This window comes from Echeneis naucrates, chromosome 16 (assembly GCF_900963305.1).
Source record: "Echeneis naucrates chromosome 16, fEcheNa1.1, whole genome shotgun sequence".
Lineage (NCBI taxonomy): Eukaryota > Metazoa > Chordata > Actinopteri > Carangiformes > Echeneidae > Echeneis > Echeneis naucrates.
The window spans coordinates 5178641-5194393 of NC_042526.1; the positions used below are offsets into that span (position 1 = coordinate 5178641).

Genomic DNA, 15753 nt, shown 5'->3' on the forward strand with positions numbered 1-15753 from the left:
GGTTGTGTGCTGGTGGTCTCTGAAGTTTGTGCACAGCGGAGAGGAGATGTGATCGTCTCTGTCAGTCCTGGGCTCATTTATTTATACAAGTGAACTCCTCAGGAACTTTCCATGAGGGTGACGGAGGCTCAGAGGATTCCTGCCTGGTCCTCCTGCTGCTGATCAGCCATTGTGGAGTTGGGGAGGGGGCAAGGGCTTGTGGATTTGCCTGCAGGCTACACTGGCTGTTTGCATGAAAGAAACTGCTGTATGAAGACTTGGAAGAGCCATGAAGCTGTTTGTCCCGGGACAAGTCTGCCTGCCTTCAACCCTTCAACCTGGAATGGATTAGTACCATTTTGATTTTCAGAGGATTTGTGTGACACCCTCTCTGTTGCTTTTCTCCTGTGCCAAATCCAACAATGAGCAGATAGCTGATCCGGGAGCTGGTGATTAAATGTAAGAAGAGGAGAGGTGGAGAGGAAAAACTTCATCTTTGTCACTCTGCTTCCATCTGGAAGGCCCAGACAGCAGATCCTGAAGAAGATGGCATCTCAGCAAACCTGGACGCACATTATTATCACATCATTGTCTTTCCTGTCCCTCATCCTGTGCAGCACAGTGGAAGAAGACCCTGAGGAAGAAGCCTTCAGTGCTGAGGTACAGTCCTGTCACTGATGGGATTTCCCGTTTAGATGGTCACTGGAAACTTTTCATCTTTACAGTGGTCATAATATTACTATGAAATTGTTATCAATTATATTTTATGACTGGAATTATTTTCTGAAGTCCAAATGGTCATACTTGTTTTGCCCAAATGACAAAGCCTCGGGCCAGCTGCTGCGCTACAGGGATGCCATTTGACCTTCCACCTCTTTTTCAACTAACAGCACACCACACACGGACATCTATCTAAGCAAGCTGATAGATGTCTCAAGATGAAGAGTGAAATCAGTGAAACAGCTTCAAACCAGCTGTGAATGGTTATTTTTTTCACATCTGTTTAAACTCAAAGCATTCATTAAAGTGTGAAGTTGTAGATCATTGACTAAATGTTGTTTATGTTGCGGTTTGAAGATGGGAGGAAGCTACATGCTGATGAGAAGAGCTGTTTTGGTTCCCCTCTTCCTTTGTCTAGGTGTGAACACACTCGCCTTGCCTTTAAATTGGTTGAGACTTGTCAGACTATGCAGAAATGGTCTTGAGGGGTTTTTCTGGATGCATGTAGATTTTGTGCGTGCACATATGTGCGTGTGTGTGTGTGTGTAGTCTCTGGCAAGTGATCATACTGCACATGCATGAAAGCAGTGTCCCGTGATCCAGCTGTGTGAGAGGGCCTGTGATTGGCCTGTGGATAGATCCTAACTTCCCTGAAACATCATCCTGTTTGTCTGGCTACGTGGCTCCACGAACTCTATTTCACTGTCAGCACACATCAAGCAAAGAGGGAAAATTTAACATGTGTCAATATAAAGTCAGCCAGAAACACGAAGAACTGTGTTTGTTGTCAAGTTTTTGTTTCCAGTCCTATTCTCCCCTCCCCGCCTTTACTGTCAGTGCAGCAGTGAAAAAGCAGGAATGTTGTAATCTTAATCGGAGCCATCTGTTTTGTATCTCTACTTTCTTTTAACTCCTCGCAGCTCTCTCCAGGCATTAGACGTTGGCTTGTAGCAAACAGTGCCTAAGCTGTCACACACACACGCATCATGCATCATTCACAGACAAAAACAGGCATGCGTTAAGCAACTTTCCTCTGGCCGGACTTAGCAAAAATAATTTCCTGTTTCCTTCTTGCAGGCATGGCTGCGTAAGTTTGGCTATCTGTCTCAGGCGAGCAGACAGATGTCCACCATGCAGTCGGCCCAGATTCTGTCCAAAGCCGTCAGCGACATGCAGCGCTTCTATGGGCTGGAGGTGACCGGGCAGATGGATGCTGCCACTGTCACGTAAGCTCCACGCTGTTGTTTGGTGACAGCGACTGTATTTTGCGTGCTTCTCTCGTGGGACATTCAGTGTTACCACACGGTTGTGCACAATGAGCACAAACTGAAAGCATTGACTGTTTGTTTGTTTGTTTCTTAAACATGGTGAAAGTAATTTTTCACTAGCATTTTCCAAAGTTTTTTTTTAAGTGTTTAATGTTTCATGGTAAAGCTTTGAAATTGCTGGGCAACAAGCCAGCACCTGAACAACCTCCCTGCCTCAGAATAAAACACACAATGACTCCAGGCAGGACATTGTGTGTTTTATTCCACTGTGGGCTTGATTTACTGTATAATGAATTTATTTTCATGTTGTATTCTGTCTGTGAGATGAGGGAAACATTACAAGATCTTACAGCATCAGTTCAGCATGTTTGAAAATCTGCTTTGTTGTTTTTTTGTTGTTTTTTTTTTGTTGGGGGTGGTTTTGTGGAGAATGAGAAGAGAAGATACTACCTTCATGTCTGTACTGTAGATATGAAGCTTCAAATCGTTGTCTTAGATTAGCATAATCTCATGTCATCTCATCTGTTTGTGTCGTGTGTGTGTTTGTGCAGGGCCATGCGTCGACCTCGTTGTGGCCTCCCAGACAGAAAACCAGAGGAGATGGGTGACGGTACGAGGAGGAAGAAACGTTACACACTCACTGGGCAGCAGTGGGACAAAGACCAGCTCACTTACAGGTCGATAGTACAACAAAATCTGAAAATAAGGCAACTACAGAGCAGCAAGTTTGACAGAGAAACCTTAACATTGCTTTTTGCTCATCTGGCTCCAGAATAGAGAACGTTCCCAGCGGGCTGGGACTGGAGCGGACACACGACGCCATCCGCAGGGCCTTTGATGTGTGGAGAAAGGTCACCCCCCTCACCTTTGAGGAGCTGTCCTCTGAAAAGAACATCAACACCAACAGCAGCCAAACGCAGCATCCAGACATCATGCTGTTGTTTGCCTCTGGTTACCACGGTGATATGTCTCTATTTGACGGGGAGGGGGGGTCTCTGGCTCATGCCTTCTATCCTGGACCAGGAATTGGTGGGGACACACACTTTGATTCAGATGAGCCCTGGTCGCTTGACAACCAAAATCCAGAAGGTAATGGGGGTGATTTTTTTTTTTTTTTTAAACCTTAACCCAACTCCTCTGCAAGGAAAATGTTTTACATTCAGTTGTTTGAGTGCAGATTTGTCTGTGCCCTTCACTCTAGCCAACATCAATCACCAGTTAATAGTAATGCTGGTATGGCACATGATGCGACGGGAATGTTTCGTAGAAATGACAGTCCCATGCTGTGTGTGTGTGTCACGCAATGTCTCGCAGGTATTGACCTCTTCCTGGTGGCAGTCCATGAGCTCGGTCATGCTCTGGGCCTGGAGCACTCAGATAACCCCAGCGCCATAATGGCCCCTTTCTACCAGTGGGTTCACACTCACAACTTCACACTGCACGAGGACGACATCACAGGAATACAGCACATCTATGGTGAGAAGCATGTACTGTTCTGAAAAACCCTTCGGTCCCTTCGGTCCACTGTAGCACTTCAACAACGGTGTACTTTCTCTTCCTCTGTGTATGTAGAACTGATGACGTGTTAATTACCTGAGTGCAGATGAAATACCAGGCCTTGAATGTGTGTCCTACGGCGCTGTCAGCATGTGTTCATCAGCCAAGTGATGCTCATTGAGCTCATAGCAAATTACACCTACACACAGATGTTTGTACGGACGAGCTACTGTCCTGGCTGCTTGTGTGTTTTCCAGCACCAACCACTTTAAGCTTACAAAGTCGGTTCCTCTATGATCTTATTAATTTACTGGCTTGAATGTTTTTCCAGTCCTGAAGGAACTCGGCTCTCCAAATGTTTCTTATCTGTGCTGGCAGGAAATATTTTAGTGAGTGAAACAATTTAGCGAGCTGCCTGAACAATCGTGACCTTCATTCGATAAACCAAAATAATTTGGCAAAGCTCAGCTCTCGCTGTCTGATTCCTCTTCTTGACAGTATCAAGGTTGTGAATACAATTAAAACACAGTTATCGGTCTTGTGTACATTTTTCTTTCACTGTATCACACATGTACAACATCTGGACGCTTTTCAGAGGATGACAGGAAGCCTTGTAAAAAGGCTTTGTGCATCAAACGGACACACGTCAGCGGTCCTGACTCTGAAAAAGTGCGTTATGCAAGCCAATGTGATGTTATCATGCTAGAGCTGTGTGAATGGACGGCATTGTTAGGCGACAGATTACATCATTGTCACATCATTGTTTGTCCATTGTTTACTGTGTGGGTGTTCTTGCAGCGAGCCTGTAGTTATGAATTCATCACAGATAATATTTATACTGAAACACTGATTTATGTACAGCTCATTTCTGATCTTTTACTGGGGCACATACAAAGAAAACGCATCTCCCCATCTCTTTGCTGGATGCTGTTTGGTGCTGTCAAGCTCTGCGGTGTCGCTTAACAAATCAGAAAAAATCCAATTCAGTACGAGAATGTTGTCTACGGTTTCAGTTTGTCCACCAAACCCAAAATCTTTCCACACCCACACAGTTCTGGCCTATTGATACTCCCCCACCCAGGATCTGCGCCACAGGAAAATAGAGTTCTGGCAAAAACAGATGTAAAAAATTTTGCAAGTTTTGTGCAGTAAATTGTGTCAGCGAAATGTTTTGACTGAAACAGTGCAGTAGTTTACTTCATTAAGTAGCTCTAAATGACTGCGTGGGAACAAAGACGGAAAAAGGAGATGATGCTTTTAAAGAGTCACTCAGGCAGGATAAACTTTGTTGGCAGAAATAAATATTTGGGGTTTGTTTAGCTTTAATGTTTTTCTACCCCTCAGGTAACTTTTACCTCAGCTTCTCAACTGCTGCCTTTCTTTTTGGTTACTTGCTGTGAAAGATGGCCAGCTACATTCAGAGCTAACTTGTTGCAAGTTTGAAGGGAAATGAAAACAAAAAGAAAGCTACACTGCAATTAGCCGCACAAAGCCGCGCAAATTAAGATATTAACAATTAGAGGATAACGTATGTTTGGAAAATGTATAACTCATAGTGATAAATCTGCAGAGAAGAGCCTGATATGTCCCTCGGGACATGGTAGAGGCAAAACAAAGCAAAAAGGAAAGTGAAAGTCAGTCTTACATTCACCAGCTGGCCAGAAACACCAACTCCAAATGAATAAAGGGGATTCTCTCTTCACATCTGGTAAACACATAAATAAAGAACTGTTTGCTAACAGGTTTTGCCAAATCAGCTCTAGGAGGAGACAGTCAGTGTTGTTTTTACAGCTTGTTTCATCGATGCCAAATGACTAAAACTTATATTTAGTCAACTCTTATTCTGGCATCAACAGAACCAGCTGCCTCGGTGCAGACTGACTGTGCTGCCCCTTCAAAGTGTGGAGTCACGGACACATATCCACTCTGGGCTGTTGGTGTCAATCCTGTTTTTCCTGTGATGAAAATAGCAAAGTAATAGATCTTTCATCTCACTGTGAGCTTTCCAAGGTTTTAAAATACACTGTGCCATAATCAAAAGCCAGAAACCGTTGTTTCTCAAACATAGGTCTGAGAAAGTAAAATTGAGGATAAATGACCACAAAAAAATTGCCTGAATATTGTTAGAAAATTTGCAGAGTGGCATAAAACCTCAGCTTTTCGACACCGGAAAAATCAGGGCTCTGGAAATACCCTTCCTGTCTGCTCGCTGCATTTCAGGTTAGATGCTGAATTCCCCCACATATTGATGACTGAGCCCCTGGCAAACATCAAGCTTTGATATATTTCTAACAATATTTTTGGCTCAGAGTAACTCAATGCATCTTAAAGCCCAATCAGCAGATTACATAACTAGATGCATGTGTGTGTTTTCCTCTCTTAGCAACCAGCAGGGCTCATTTTTCCAAAGAGCAGCAGCAGCAGCACAGTCGCAGCCAGTCAAAATGGAAAATTACATTTCCTTTGTGTGAGGGACAGATAAAGAGGGCACTGTGAGGGGAGGGCAGAAAAGCATAAAAGAAATGATTAATGTCTGACATCACACAGTGAGATTTATTCCAGCATGGCTGGAGGCTGTTTTATGTTTGACCACCTTCATTGTGAAATTGAATCGTTCCCCTTTTCATACCCTGAACACCTGCTCTCCATTTTTCTTCTTCAGGTCCTCCACTTACCACCAACGCTCCACCCACTGCTCCTGCTGGCCCTGATGATCAACCGAAAGACGAATCTCCCACTTCCCCCTCTCCTCCCGAAGATGAACCGACTTCTTCTTCCCCCACCGGCCCCGCACCAGAATCACCCGCCCCAACAGATGATAGCCTGGATCTCCCAGTCCACCCCGAGGTGACCCCGAGTCCTAGCTCAACTACCGACCTCCCTACCTCCACCCCCACTGACTCCAAGCCTGAGCCTGAACCTGTCACCCCACGGATTAGACAAGATGTTCCTCCCCCACGGCCTCCCAAGCTGCCAGACAACCAGCCGCCCGACATCTGTGACGGGGACTTTGACACGGTGACCATGTTGAGAGGGGAGATGTTTGTTTTCAAGGTGAGAAGTAAAGAGCTATTGATCACACCTGTCAGATGGAGCGTTCGAACCATGAGCTTGACATCATCCACATGTTGTGCCCGCGATATTTCCCACTGTCCTGCTGTCCAGCATACAAGAGGACATTTATAAATCTATGAACTTGAGGACGTGGCAGAAGACATAAACATAATGCATATTCCCACTAAGAGCTCTAAAAAAAAGATGAGCATCATCAGGTCTGTCTGCTTGCTTGTGCAGGGCCGTTGGTTCTGGCGGGTGCGGAGGAACCGGGTCTTGGATAACTACCCGATGCCCATATCTGTGTTCTGGATCGGCCTGCCCAGTGACATCGACGCTGCCTATGAACGTCACGATGGCAAATTTGTCTTCTTTAAAGGTTGGTGTACTGAGCAGACACGTTTATGTCAGGAGTGTGGCTAGCTGTTCGACAGTTTAGCATTTTGCACAACAATTGTGCCTGTTGTTTCCACAGTTTCACCCAAATTCTAAGCTGAGGCTGCTGTGCAGCTGTTGAAGAATGTGCTCCATGAACACAAAATGGAGAGCAGCAACACAAATCTGCCCTTTCATTTGAATTGGTGAGATTGAAAGGAAACAGTGCAAATTCAGCATTTTTCCCCCACAATGTGTGATTTATGAGGAGGTGGTAATAATTCAACACGGCTATAACTCCCTGTAGTTGGCACACTCTCTGTCAAACACACACACACAAACACAAAGAAATATTAAAACCCTGGAGGTTATGTGAAAAAGGCACCAACTCCACCAGCTTAACGATTCACTGTTAAAGCATTCTGACAATGTGTCTGAAGGCAAAAGAGTATTGAGTTTGTGTGTCTCTGCATGTGTGAATAATTGCTTCAATGAGCGCATTAGAGTGTGTTACTGAGTTCACTGGGTGTCTTGAATGAGGTCTGTGCAGCTTGGCAGCTATTGCTGGCCCAGTACGACTCCAGTCCAGCTGAGCCCCAAAATGCCTGAAGAGAGAGGTTGAGGATTGCATCAGTCCTCTCTGCACTGCTCCAGATGTGAACAGCTGAAAAGCTTTTTCTTTAACAACAAAACCATATGCTGACTTGATTTGTCTTGCGCTTTCTGGGTTTTCGGTTTTTTTGGTTGAAGATTTACTTTCTATTAACATCTGCAGTGTCCCATCAAGGATTAACGTGTCAGTACTCCTGTTTTTTTTTTTGTCACATTCTTGAGAAGTTTAAGAAGATCTGCACAAGCAGATTTTGAGAAACACATTTTTGTAAGCACTCCAAACACTTTTGGATAGTGTGCGCCACAAAAACCTGCAGGAATTGTGGCCAGAATAAGAAGCCAAAGGTATTTGACTACTGTATTATACGAAACATCGGGTCAAAATGGTCAGACAGCATTTTGGGTTGGTGTGCACTGACTAGTCAAAAGTCCTGCTTGGTTCTTAGTGTTGTGGCAGCCTGGCAGTAGAGCTGGAAAGTGGCTGAAAGTGTGTCCAAAGGTTATGGTTAGGGAACAAACTGGCTTCCACGTAAGGAAATCTTGCAAAATTAGTGTTTTACCAAATGCTTCTACCTTGCGTGTCCTTTCCACTTTCTCCTGGAGCGAGTGAACACTGAACTGTGCCATATGGTCTCACCACTGCCTTTTCTTCATATGCCCATGCTTAATTGTCTCGGTCTTCTCTTCCTCCTCGAATATCTCCCATGTTTCCATTCTCTCAGATGATAGATACTGGGTGTTCAGGGAGGCTGATGTGCTACCAGGATACCCACAGCCCATACGTGAGTATGGACAAGGAGTTCCTGCACATTCGATTGACACGGCCATCTGGTGGGAGCCCAATGGATACACATACTTCTTCACAGGAGACAGGTATACGACAGATCACCCAGGTCAACAATTGGGTCACATTTAGTAATATAATATAAGTGGAACAAGGCTCCTTCTCATTATCACTTGCTGTCGGTTTCAAAATAAGGTCAGCTGTTGAAATGTATAATATATATATCTTTGTATCTACACAGGTACTGGCGGTACAATGAGGAGACACGCACTACAGACCGTGACTTCCCCAAACCAATCAGCAGATGGGGAAAGATCCCTCTCTCCCCGAAAGGAGCGTTCCTCAGCGACGATGGCGGTAAATATCCACTTTAAATAAGGCAACGTGCAGTTTTCATTTGGAGGGAAGGAAAGTCAGAGAAGCACAGAAAGCTGTACACGGTGTTGATGAGTGTGAGCGAGCGGCGGTGGAGGGAGAGGTGGTGTAGAGTGTGAAAGACACGGGAGAATTTCCAGTTGAGATCAGTAAAGCTAAATTAAGCAGAGCAGAGAGAGAAAAGAGAGGGGATGAGAGGAAGAGGTGGGAGGAATGAGAGCTCTGGTTTGAGGGTTGGCCCGTCCTTCCTTTGGAAATTAGATTTGTGGCAGAGCTGCTCTAAATGCACTCCGTCACAGTCGGATCATATCTCCACCCACGCTCTTCTAATGTCTCTGCACTCCTGCCTTTCACTGCACAGCCACATTTACACCAAGAAATTTCCCCCGCAAACATTGTGTGTGGTTCCTTTTGCTTCCCCTTGTCACATTGTACTGCATATCGCAGCTCGTGAAATTATCACTTTCTTGTAGTTTAATATTCTGTGTGAATCCTGTTGGACCAGCAAGAGTCCATTTGGTCCAAAGTGTGGGAATGTTAGGGACAAAAACTACGTGGTTCCTAAAGAAACATTCCTGAGTCTGCTTTTTGTTTACACAAAAAAGGAACTAAGTTTTACCTTGTCAAGATAAATCATAAATTAAATGAGGCGATCATTTCAAATGAAATGATAATTTGCTGAATAAGTGCAAATCTGTCAATGTCAAGGATTTTAAGGGAAGGCAAACTTTCCAGGATCCTTTATTTATTTTTTTCTGGGCCAGTTTTTTTTATGTTAGGACAGTTTGCAGAGCTAGATACAAATTTTTCCATAAAATGGCAAAACATCTTTAGACTCTAGCATTTCTACAAATGAAACAAACAAGAAAAAAGTTAGTTTGTTGATTTGTTAGCTGCCTTGACTTTGTCTGAGTCAGAGACGCCAAGCATCAAGGTTGTACATATTCAATGTGACTTCAGTTCCCATTCGACATGAACTGTCTGACCAAAATGTTTTTTTTATCTCCCTCATGCAGCTTACACATATTTCTACAAGGGTTCTAATTACTGGAGGTTTGACAACCGCAAGACAGAAGCCGACAAAGGCTACCCTCGCTCCATCCTGAAGGACTTCATGGGCTGTTTCGGAGCCCCTGACCCTAAGCCTGATCCTGACACTGAGGCGGAACCGAAAGACAAACCCGTAAATCCTTCAGATCGAGGCAAAGACGAGCACAAAGAGCCAGACGACGGCCAGACCGAGGACAAAAAATTGGATGAAGACCAAAGCTCAGAGTCTGACAGCACAGAGGAAGAGGTGGACAAAGAGGTGAACGTGGTCGTGACGATGGCTGACAATGAATCAAAGATCATGACCCTCATCATGGTGACTGTTCCTCTGGTGCTCATCCTGTGCATCCTCATCCTAATCTACGCCATCCTCAGGACTCTGCAGAACAAAGAGACGCCGAGGGCCTTGGTGCACTGCAAGCGCTCGCTGCAGGACTGGGTGTGACGCACAAATCAGACAGCAAAGAACGGGTATTGATCATTTGTCTTGTGCAGTCGGTGGCATCAAATTTTGACTCATGGCATGGCGGAAAAAAGCATTGACTTAGTACCAAAGTCGAAGAAAGCTGAGGATGAGTCACCTTTTCAAGCCCGTTTGTTGTGAGAACTTTTGTTGCTCATGTGAAATAATCTTTATCCGGTCAAGCTGGTGCCTGTGGAGCTGCAGTGTACTTTTCCCTCTCCTGGCCTTAAAGTTTTTCTGCTGTGCCTTTGAAAACATCTGAAAAAGTACCTCCAGTTTTCTTCAAAATCGTGCCCAATTCCAGCGCAACTTAAAAAACGTGTGTCTCCAATTGTGTACTGTAAAAGATACAAAACACTCAATCTACTCTGAGTGTACCAAGAAGGGACAGACGGTGTATTTGTAATATAAATGCAGACAAAGTCGATAATGCACCTATATTAACCAGAAGCACACACGCTGTACATACATACAAACACAAGCGCTTACAGCTATTAAAACAAATAGATGCATTGATATTTACTAAGGTACCAATGTGCCAAACCTTTTTTCTCAGATAGTTTGCACTTGTTACTGTTTTTTTTTATTTTATTGTTATTGCTGAGGTTGCTTAACTGCATACATGCGTGTGTGTTCGTGCAAAACAGAAAATTGTGTAAACACAGATGCTCACAGGAGAAGCTCGTCCTCCGACCAGCACAGGAATGTCAGACAGCTGTGTGCGTCCATGACCGCCCATCTCCCACTGAGCCCATTATGTCTGTTGGCCCTCTCTCTCTCTCTCTCACACACACACACACACACATATCGACATCACATGATCTCAAAAGAGGAAAAAAAAGTGCTCTCATTTCAGCACGTATGTTCACATTAGCAGACAAAAACACACCCCGTCCCCAGACAAAGGACCTTATAGCTTTTACACCACCACAGCCATTTTAACTGTTTGGGCTGCACCTCTAAAAATGCAATCCCAGCGGAGACACAGTGATATACGGCAGAGAGTCATTTCATCACTTTTAACAAGTACAATAACAAGTAACAAGTAATTGAAAAGGGATGCCATTTATACAAATTCAGTCCATCTCAACTTAACCTGTGAAGAGTAAAAATGTAACGGTATCTATCGCTCTCTACCTCCTCTTCTATTTTCATGCTCAAACTAAAGAGAGGGTAATTAAGTGTACACGGGAGAAGCCTGCAGGCTAGAGAAGAATGGGCCAGGGTCTGGTTTCCATTAAAGCCACATGCTGCTGATTTAGTGTCAGGCATGAGAGGGAGGAGGGAGGGGAATTGGGTGAAAAATGCAAAAAGAAGGAGGTATAAAAAAAAAATGGCGGTGGGGAGTTATAGAAAAAAGGCAAATGAGAGAGAATGAGGTGGGAAGGAAAGAAAAAAATGGGGGAGGCAGAGATTAAGGAGGGGAAAAAGAAGGTTTGGGCAGCGTTTCCTTTCTGAGGGAGGGGGGGCAGCGCTGGCGTTGTGCCTCCTGACCTAAATCGGGCCATTAAATCCACTCCTCCTTTTCAACTCCTCATTTTAGTCTTTTGTCATGAGCTGGAGATGACCTCCTCTGCCACTCCACTCCCTGCCCCCCTCAAAAGCTTTTCTGTCTCCTGTTTTACTGTTTTCAGTCTGTTCTGTTTAATTGCTGTAAACTCGTGTCTGTGCTCCCAAATGGATGAATTTACTTCTCCACTCTTTTGAAAAGTCAACTCAAGCATTTAAAAGATCATTCATGCACAGTAACATCGGCAGGATGTGATGTGATTCTGTCACTATCTCTCTGTCTAACTTTCCATAATTATCTGTCATTCGTTGACTCCACTTTATATTTCTAACTTGACATTGATTTGGCCCATGGTGCTTCATTGTGCCTTTTTTTTCTGTGAATATTTTGGGAATTGTTTTTGTAGCATGAGGGAAAGTTTAATTGTTGGGGTTTTTTTTTACTCTACTAATCATTTGTAGTTTTGTACAATTTGTTTCTGTTGAAGTTTTCTGTAAGAACATGATTAGATTACCACAATGTTGATGCATGCAGGGCATGTTCTGTTAGGCCTGTGCACTCCTGCATAGATTATGTTTAATATTTCACAATAAAACTCACAGGTAAAAGCAACACAATGGTGCAATTCGTGGCTTCATTTATATTTATAAAAACTTTTACTCTGCTCTGCAAATGCCAGTTCAGGGAGTTGATTTGACTTTTGACCACAAGAGGGAATCCTTGTCTCTAAAATGTTGAGAAGAAATCTTTGCAATGTCACTACCTTTAGCGCTAACTCAAAAAACAGACATTTAAGGGAAGCAAAAAAAAAAAAAAAAAAAAAAGAAGCAAAAACTGGTGTAAGCATGTGTCTGTCTAAATGTGATGATGCAGTTTGGAAATAATACTAACTTGCTAACTGCGTCCATCCTTTGCTACATCTCTGCCTGCATGTTTCAGCTGGTTCCTTTCTCCAACACACCTGACTCAAACGAGCTACCACCTCCAATCAGACCTGATCATTTGAACCAGGAAACATCTAGAATGTGCAGGGCAGAAGTTCTCCAGGACCAGAGCTGGGGACTTCTGCTTTAAAGGATCTGCAAATAAAAATATTGACATAATTAACCAGCAAATAACTTTGTAAATATGTAGCAGTACAATGACTCCTGAGGAAAAAACGAAGTCACTGCTCAGTCTGGTGCAGATACTATCTGTGCCATCGATTTCTGTATGTTTAAGGGAAACACGATCTATAAAGACCAGGTAACCGAAGACAGGTGAGAAAAACTGAAAAAATTAATTTCTCCTGGTCAGCTAGTCAAAACTAAATTCTTTCTCTCTGAGTCACATATGATGCTCCAAAAAGGGCCAGTTTCCATAATGAGTGCTTTTATTCTGTTGTATTATGATTTCTACTTAAGTTGAGAATGTGACATCTGTACCGCTGCACAGATGTGACGTTTAGTGTGCAGCTTTGTGCTCAGGACGTCCATGTGTGATTACCTTTTTGTCTGTTTTGTTCGAGTGAGAGCACCTTTCTGCGTGTCTTTATGTCAGAGGTAATCAGGATTAGCCTCCATCACAGATCATCCACTACCGCTATATTTCTGCCTCTACTTTCTCTCTCATCGTCTCCATTCTTCCTTAATTTTTTTTCAAAAGTTTATTCTGAAAAGTTTGCGGCCTTTTATTCTTTCAATTCTACACTGAATTGAATATCAAAACATTTGATAAGACCATTATATTGTGAAAAACTTGGCAGTTTACAGTTTACATTAATTCAATTTCACTCATTTCACGTTGTTGCCCAAGCTGCTGCTGCTGTCCTCTTTTAATATCCAGCTGTTGAAATAGGATTGAGGCCAGGGTGGTTCTGCATATTGAAGCTGAGGGCCAAGGGTCTGTGTTGTCGACCAGCTTATCCCCTGCTGAGCTGATAATGGGATCTACCCCCTGCCTCCTGCCTTATCAGCACCATAAATTGCTCTGTAGTTCCCAAACACAACAACAGGCCTCGGTGAAGTCTGCGACGTTTTCACCTGTCCAACCAGAGGATGTTTTTCTCTGTCTGTTTATCATTCAGGCCGATAATCTGAAACAGCATCTACATGTGTGAGTCACTTTGACTGATGCTCAAACAGGTTGTTTGTTTGGCTCTGCATAAGCTTGTGAAGTGCGACAGGAACTATTCTCTTGTTTTTACAAACAGTCCACACCAGCAAATGTGTCTTATCCTGTTTACCGGCTGAATAAATGACCGGGTCAATTAGTGAGGGCTGTTCTGGATCCCACTTAATCACCTCAGAGATCATGTCATGCTTTTTCTCCTCCTCTCCACTGAACATCTTCACCTTTATTTATTTACCTCCAGTGTTTTAAATTCCCTTCATTGGTTGGAACAGTAATGGAAGTGTTCAGAATTGTGGGTTCTTTTTTTCACATTTTTACAACAGCCAACATTCACAGAAATGCCTTGTGGTCTTCATGTTGCTGTTGGAACAATTGCACAGTACATTGTCACACTCTGAGACTGACTAATGAGCTTTGCTTTCATGTTGGTCGCCACATGAGTGTCATTTAGTCAAAAGGCTTACTTTGTATAGCTCATTCTGAACCAGTCAGTATGAGGTGCTGCGTCACTTGCTGGGGATAAAACTAAAACTGTAATGAGGATGGAGGAGGAGATAGTGGACAACAGGGATGCCGGAGGAGAGAGCAGGGTATTAAAGCTGCCACATATACCAACAAGTGTGTTTTTTAAAAGGTAGAAAACAGCTACACATGCATTTTCAGTTCTTTAAAAGAGAAGTATACCAAAAAGTGTGGCAGGAAATGGATGCTGAAAAGGAAATCCTTTCTGCAGAGGAAGGGGAGCCAGCTTGTAATAGGAATATTTTCTTTGTACATTGTACTTTGAAATGGTTGTATTCTCTAGCTGACAGAGCATCTTTATTTTCACACAGGTATAAATCTGCATTTTATTTCAAGAAAACAGTTTATAGGTTATGGAGATTAGGTCTTGACAATGCGTTTCTCTGCAGTTAATCTGCGATTGCTCACAGTCCTGGATTGTGCCTTGACCTTCAGATGGTGCCAGTTTAATCCCGTTAGCCCAGAGCAGCAACGGTGGAAATCCCTGCACACCTGTGTTAGCTGTGCTGCACTCTGAACCTCGACAGCACCGGCATGCAGACTCACCTGTAGACGCACAGGTACGGAAAAGAAGTCTATTATTTATTATACAAAAAAAAAAAAAACTATGGAACTTTAGATGAGTGCATATTGTCTGATACTGTGTGAAATGTAAAAGTATTAAACAGATCAAATCTCAGCAGATGTAATATTTTATGTTCGGGGGTCATAGACTGTTAGGCAGTGAAGGCTGTAGATTATCTGGGACTACTCAGTACAATGCTATCAATCTGAGATTAGATTTGGGAAGAGGCTTCTGTAATCTCTTGCTTTTTGGGAGATTGTGTCAAAGTAAGATCACAAGGGATCAAACTGTTTTATAGCATGTTCTTCATAGAAAACCTCTCCTGAAGCTAAACAATGTGACACTACAACATCCTTTAGGCCTTAATGTCATGAGCCATACTGATGTAGTCCAAGGTCTCCTTGCTCAGAAAAGAAGTTTTCTGATATCTACTGTTGATTTTTGACATTTGGCATCAGTCTGTGTTTGCTGTCCTTGCTGCCTTTGACCTGTGTGCTGTGGTCTGTTACCAGGACATCTTGTAGGTTGAGTGGCTCTTTGCCCCGTTTCTGGATTAGCACAATAGGCTGAACCTCTCACAGGGGATAATACGCATTTTTCAGATCAGGCCAGACAAGTGGCAGCCCTGTTGGCTTTCCATACCTCAAACTTGTATTTGTAACTTCCTTTCCATTTGTGATTGATGTCTCTCCGCCAGTCTAACTGATTAAACAGTGTTGCTTGTGGCACCTGTTGGTAAAGCAGCTTATGCTGCTCAACTGCTTGGGTGAGGTTAACCTCTGCCTCTCTCCTGACTTCTGATCTAGATTTCTATCCCCTCCCTGAGCTACTTGATAGATTCAAAAGTGAAGTCAGTATTTCTCATTA

General features: G+C 43.4%; 1 protein-coding gene across 1 annotated transcript; it reads left to right on the forward strand.

Moving 5' to 3' along the window:
- On the forward strand, positions 1 to 12299 carry mmp15a (matrix metallopeptidase 15a). Its single transcript, XM_029523570.1, has 10 exons — positions 1 to 639; positions 1777 to 1925; positions 2519 to 2644; positions 2740 to 3056; positions 3282 to 3443; positions 6127 to 6518; positions 6759 to 6897; positions 8228 to 8378; positions 8531 to 8646; positions 9681 to 12299. The coding sequence occupies exons 1-10, from the start codon at positions 526 to 528 to the stop codon at positions 10157 to 10159; spliced, it is 2145 nt and encodes a 714-aa protein (XP_029379430.1). The 5' UTR covers positions 1 to 525; the 3' UTR covers positions 10160 to 12299.
- Positions 12300 to 15753: the final 3454 nt, after the last annotated feature.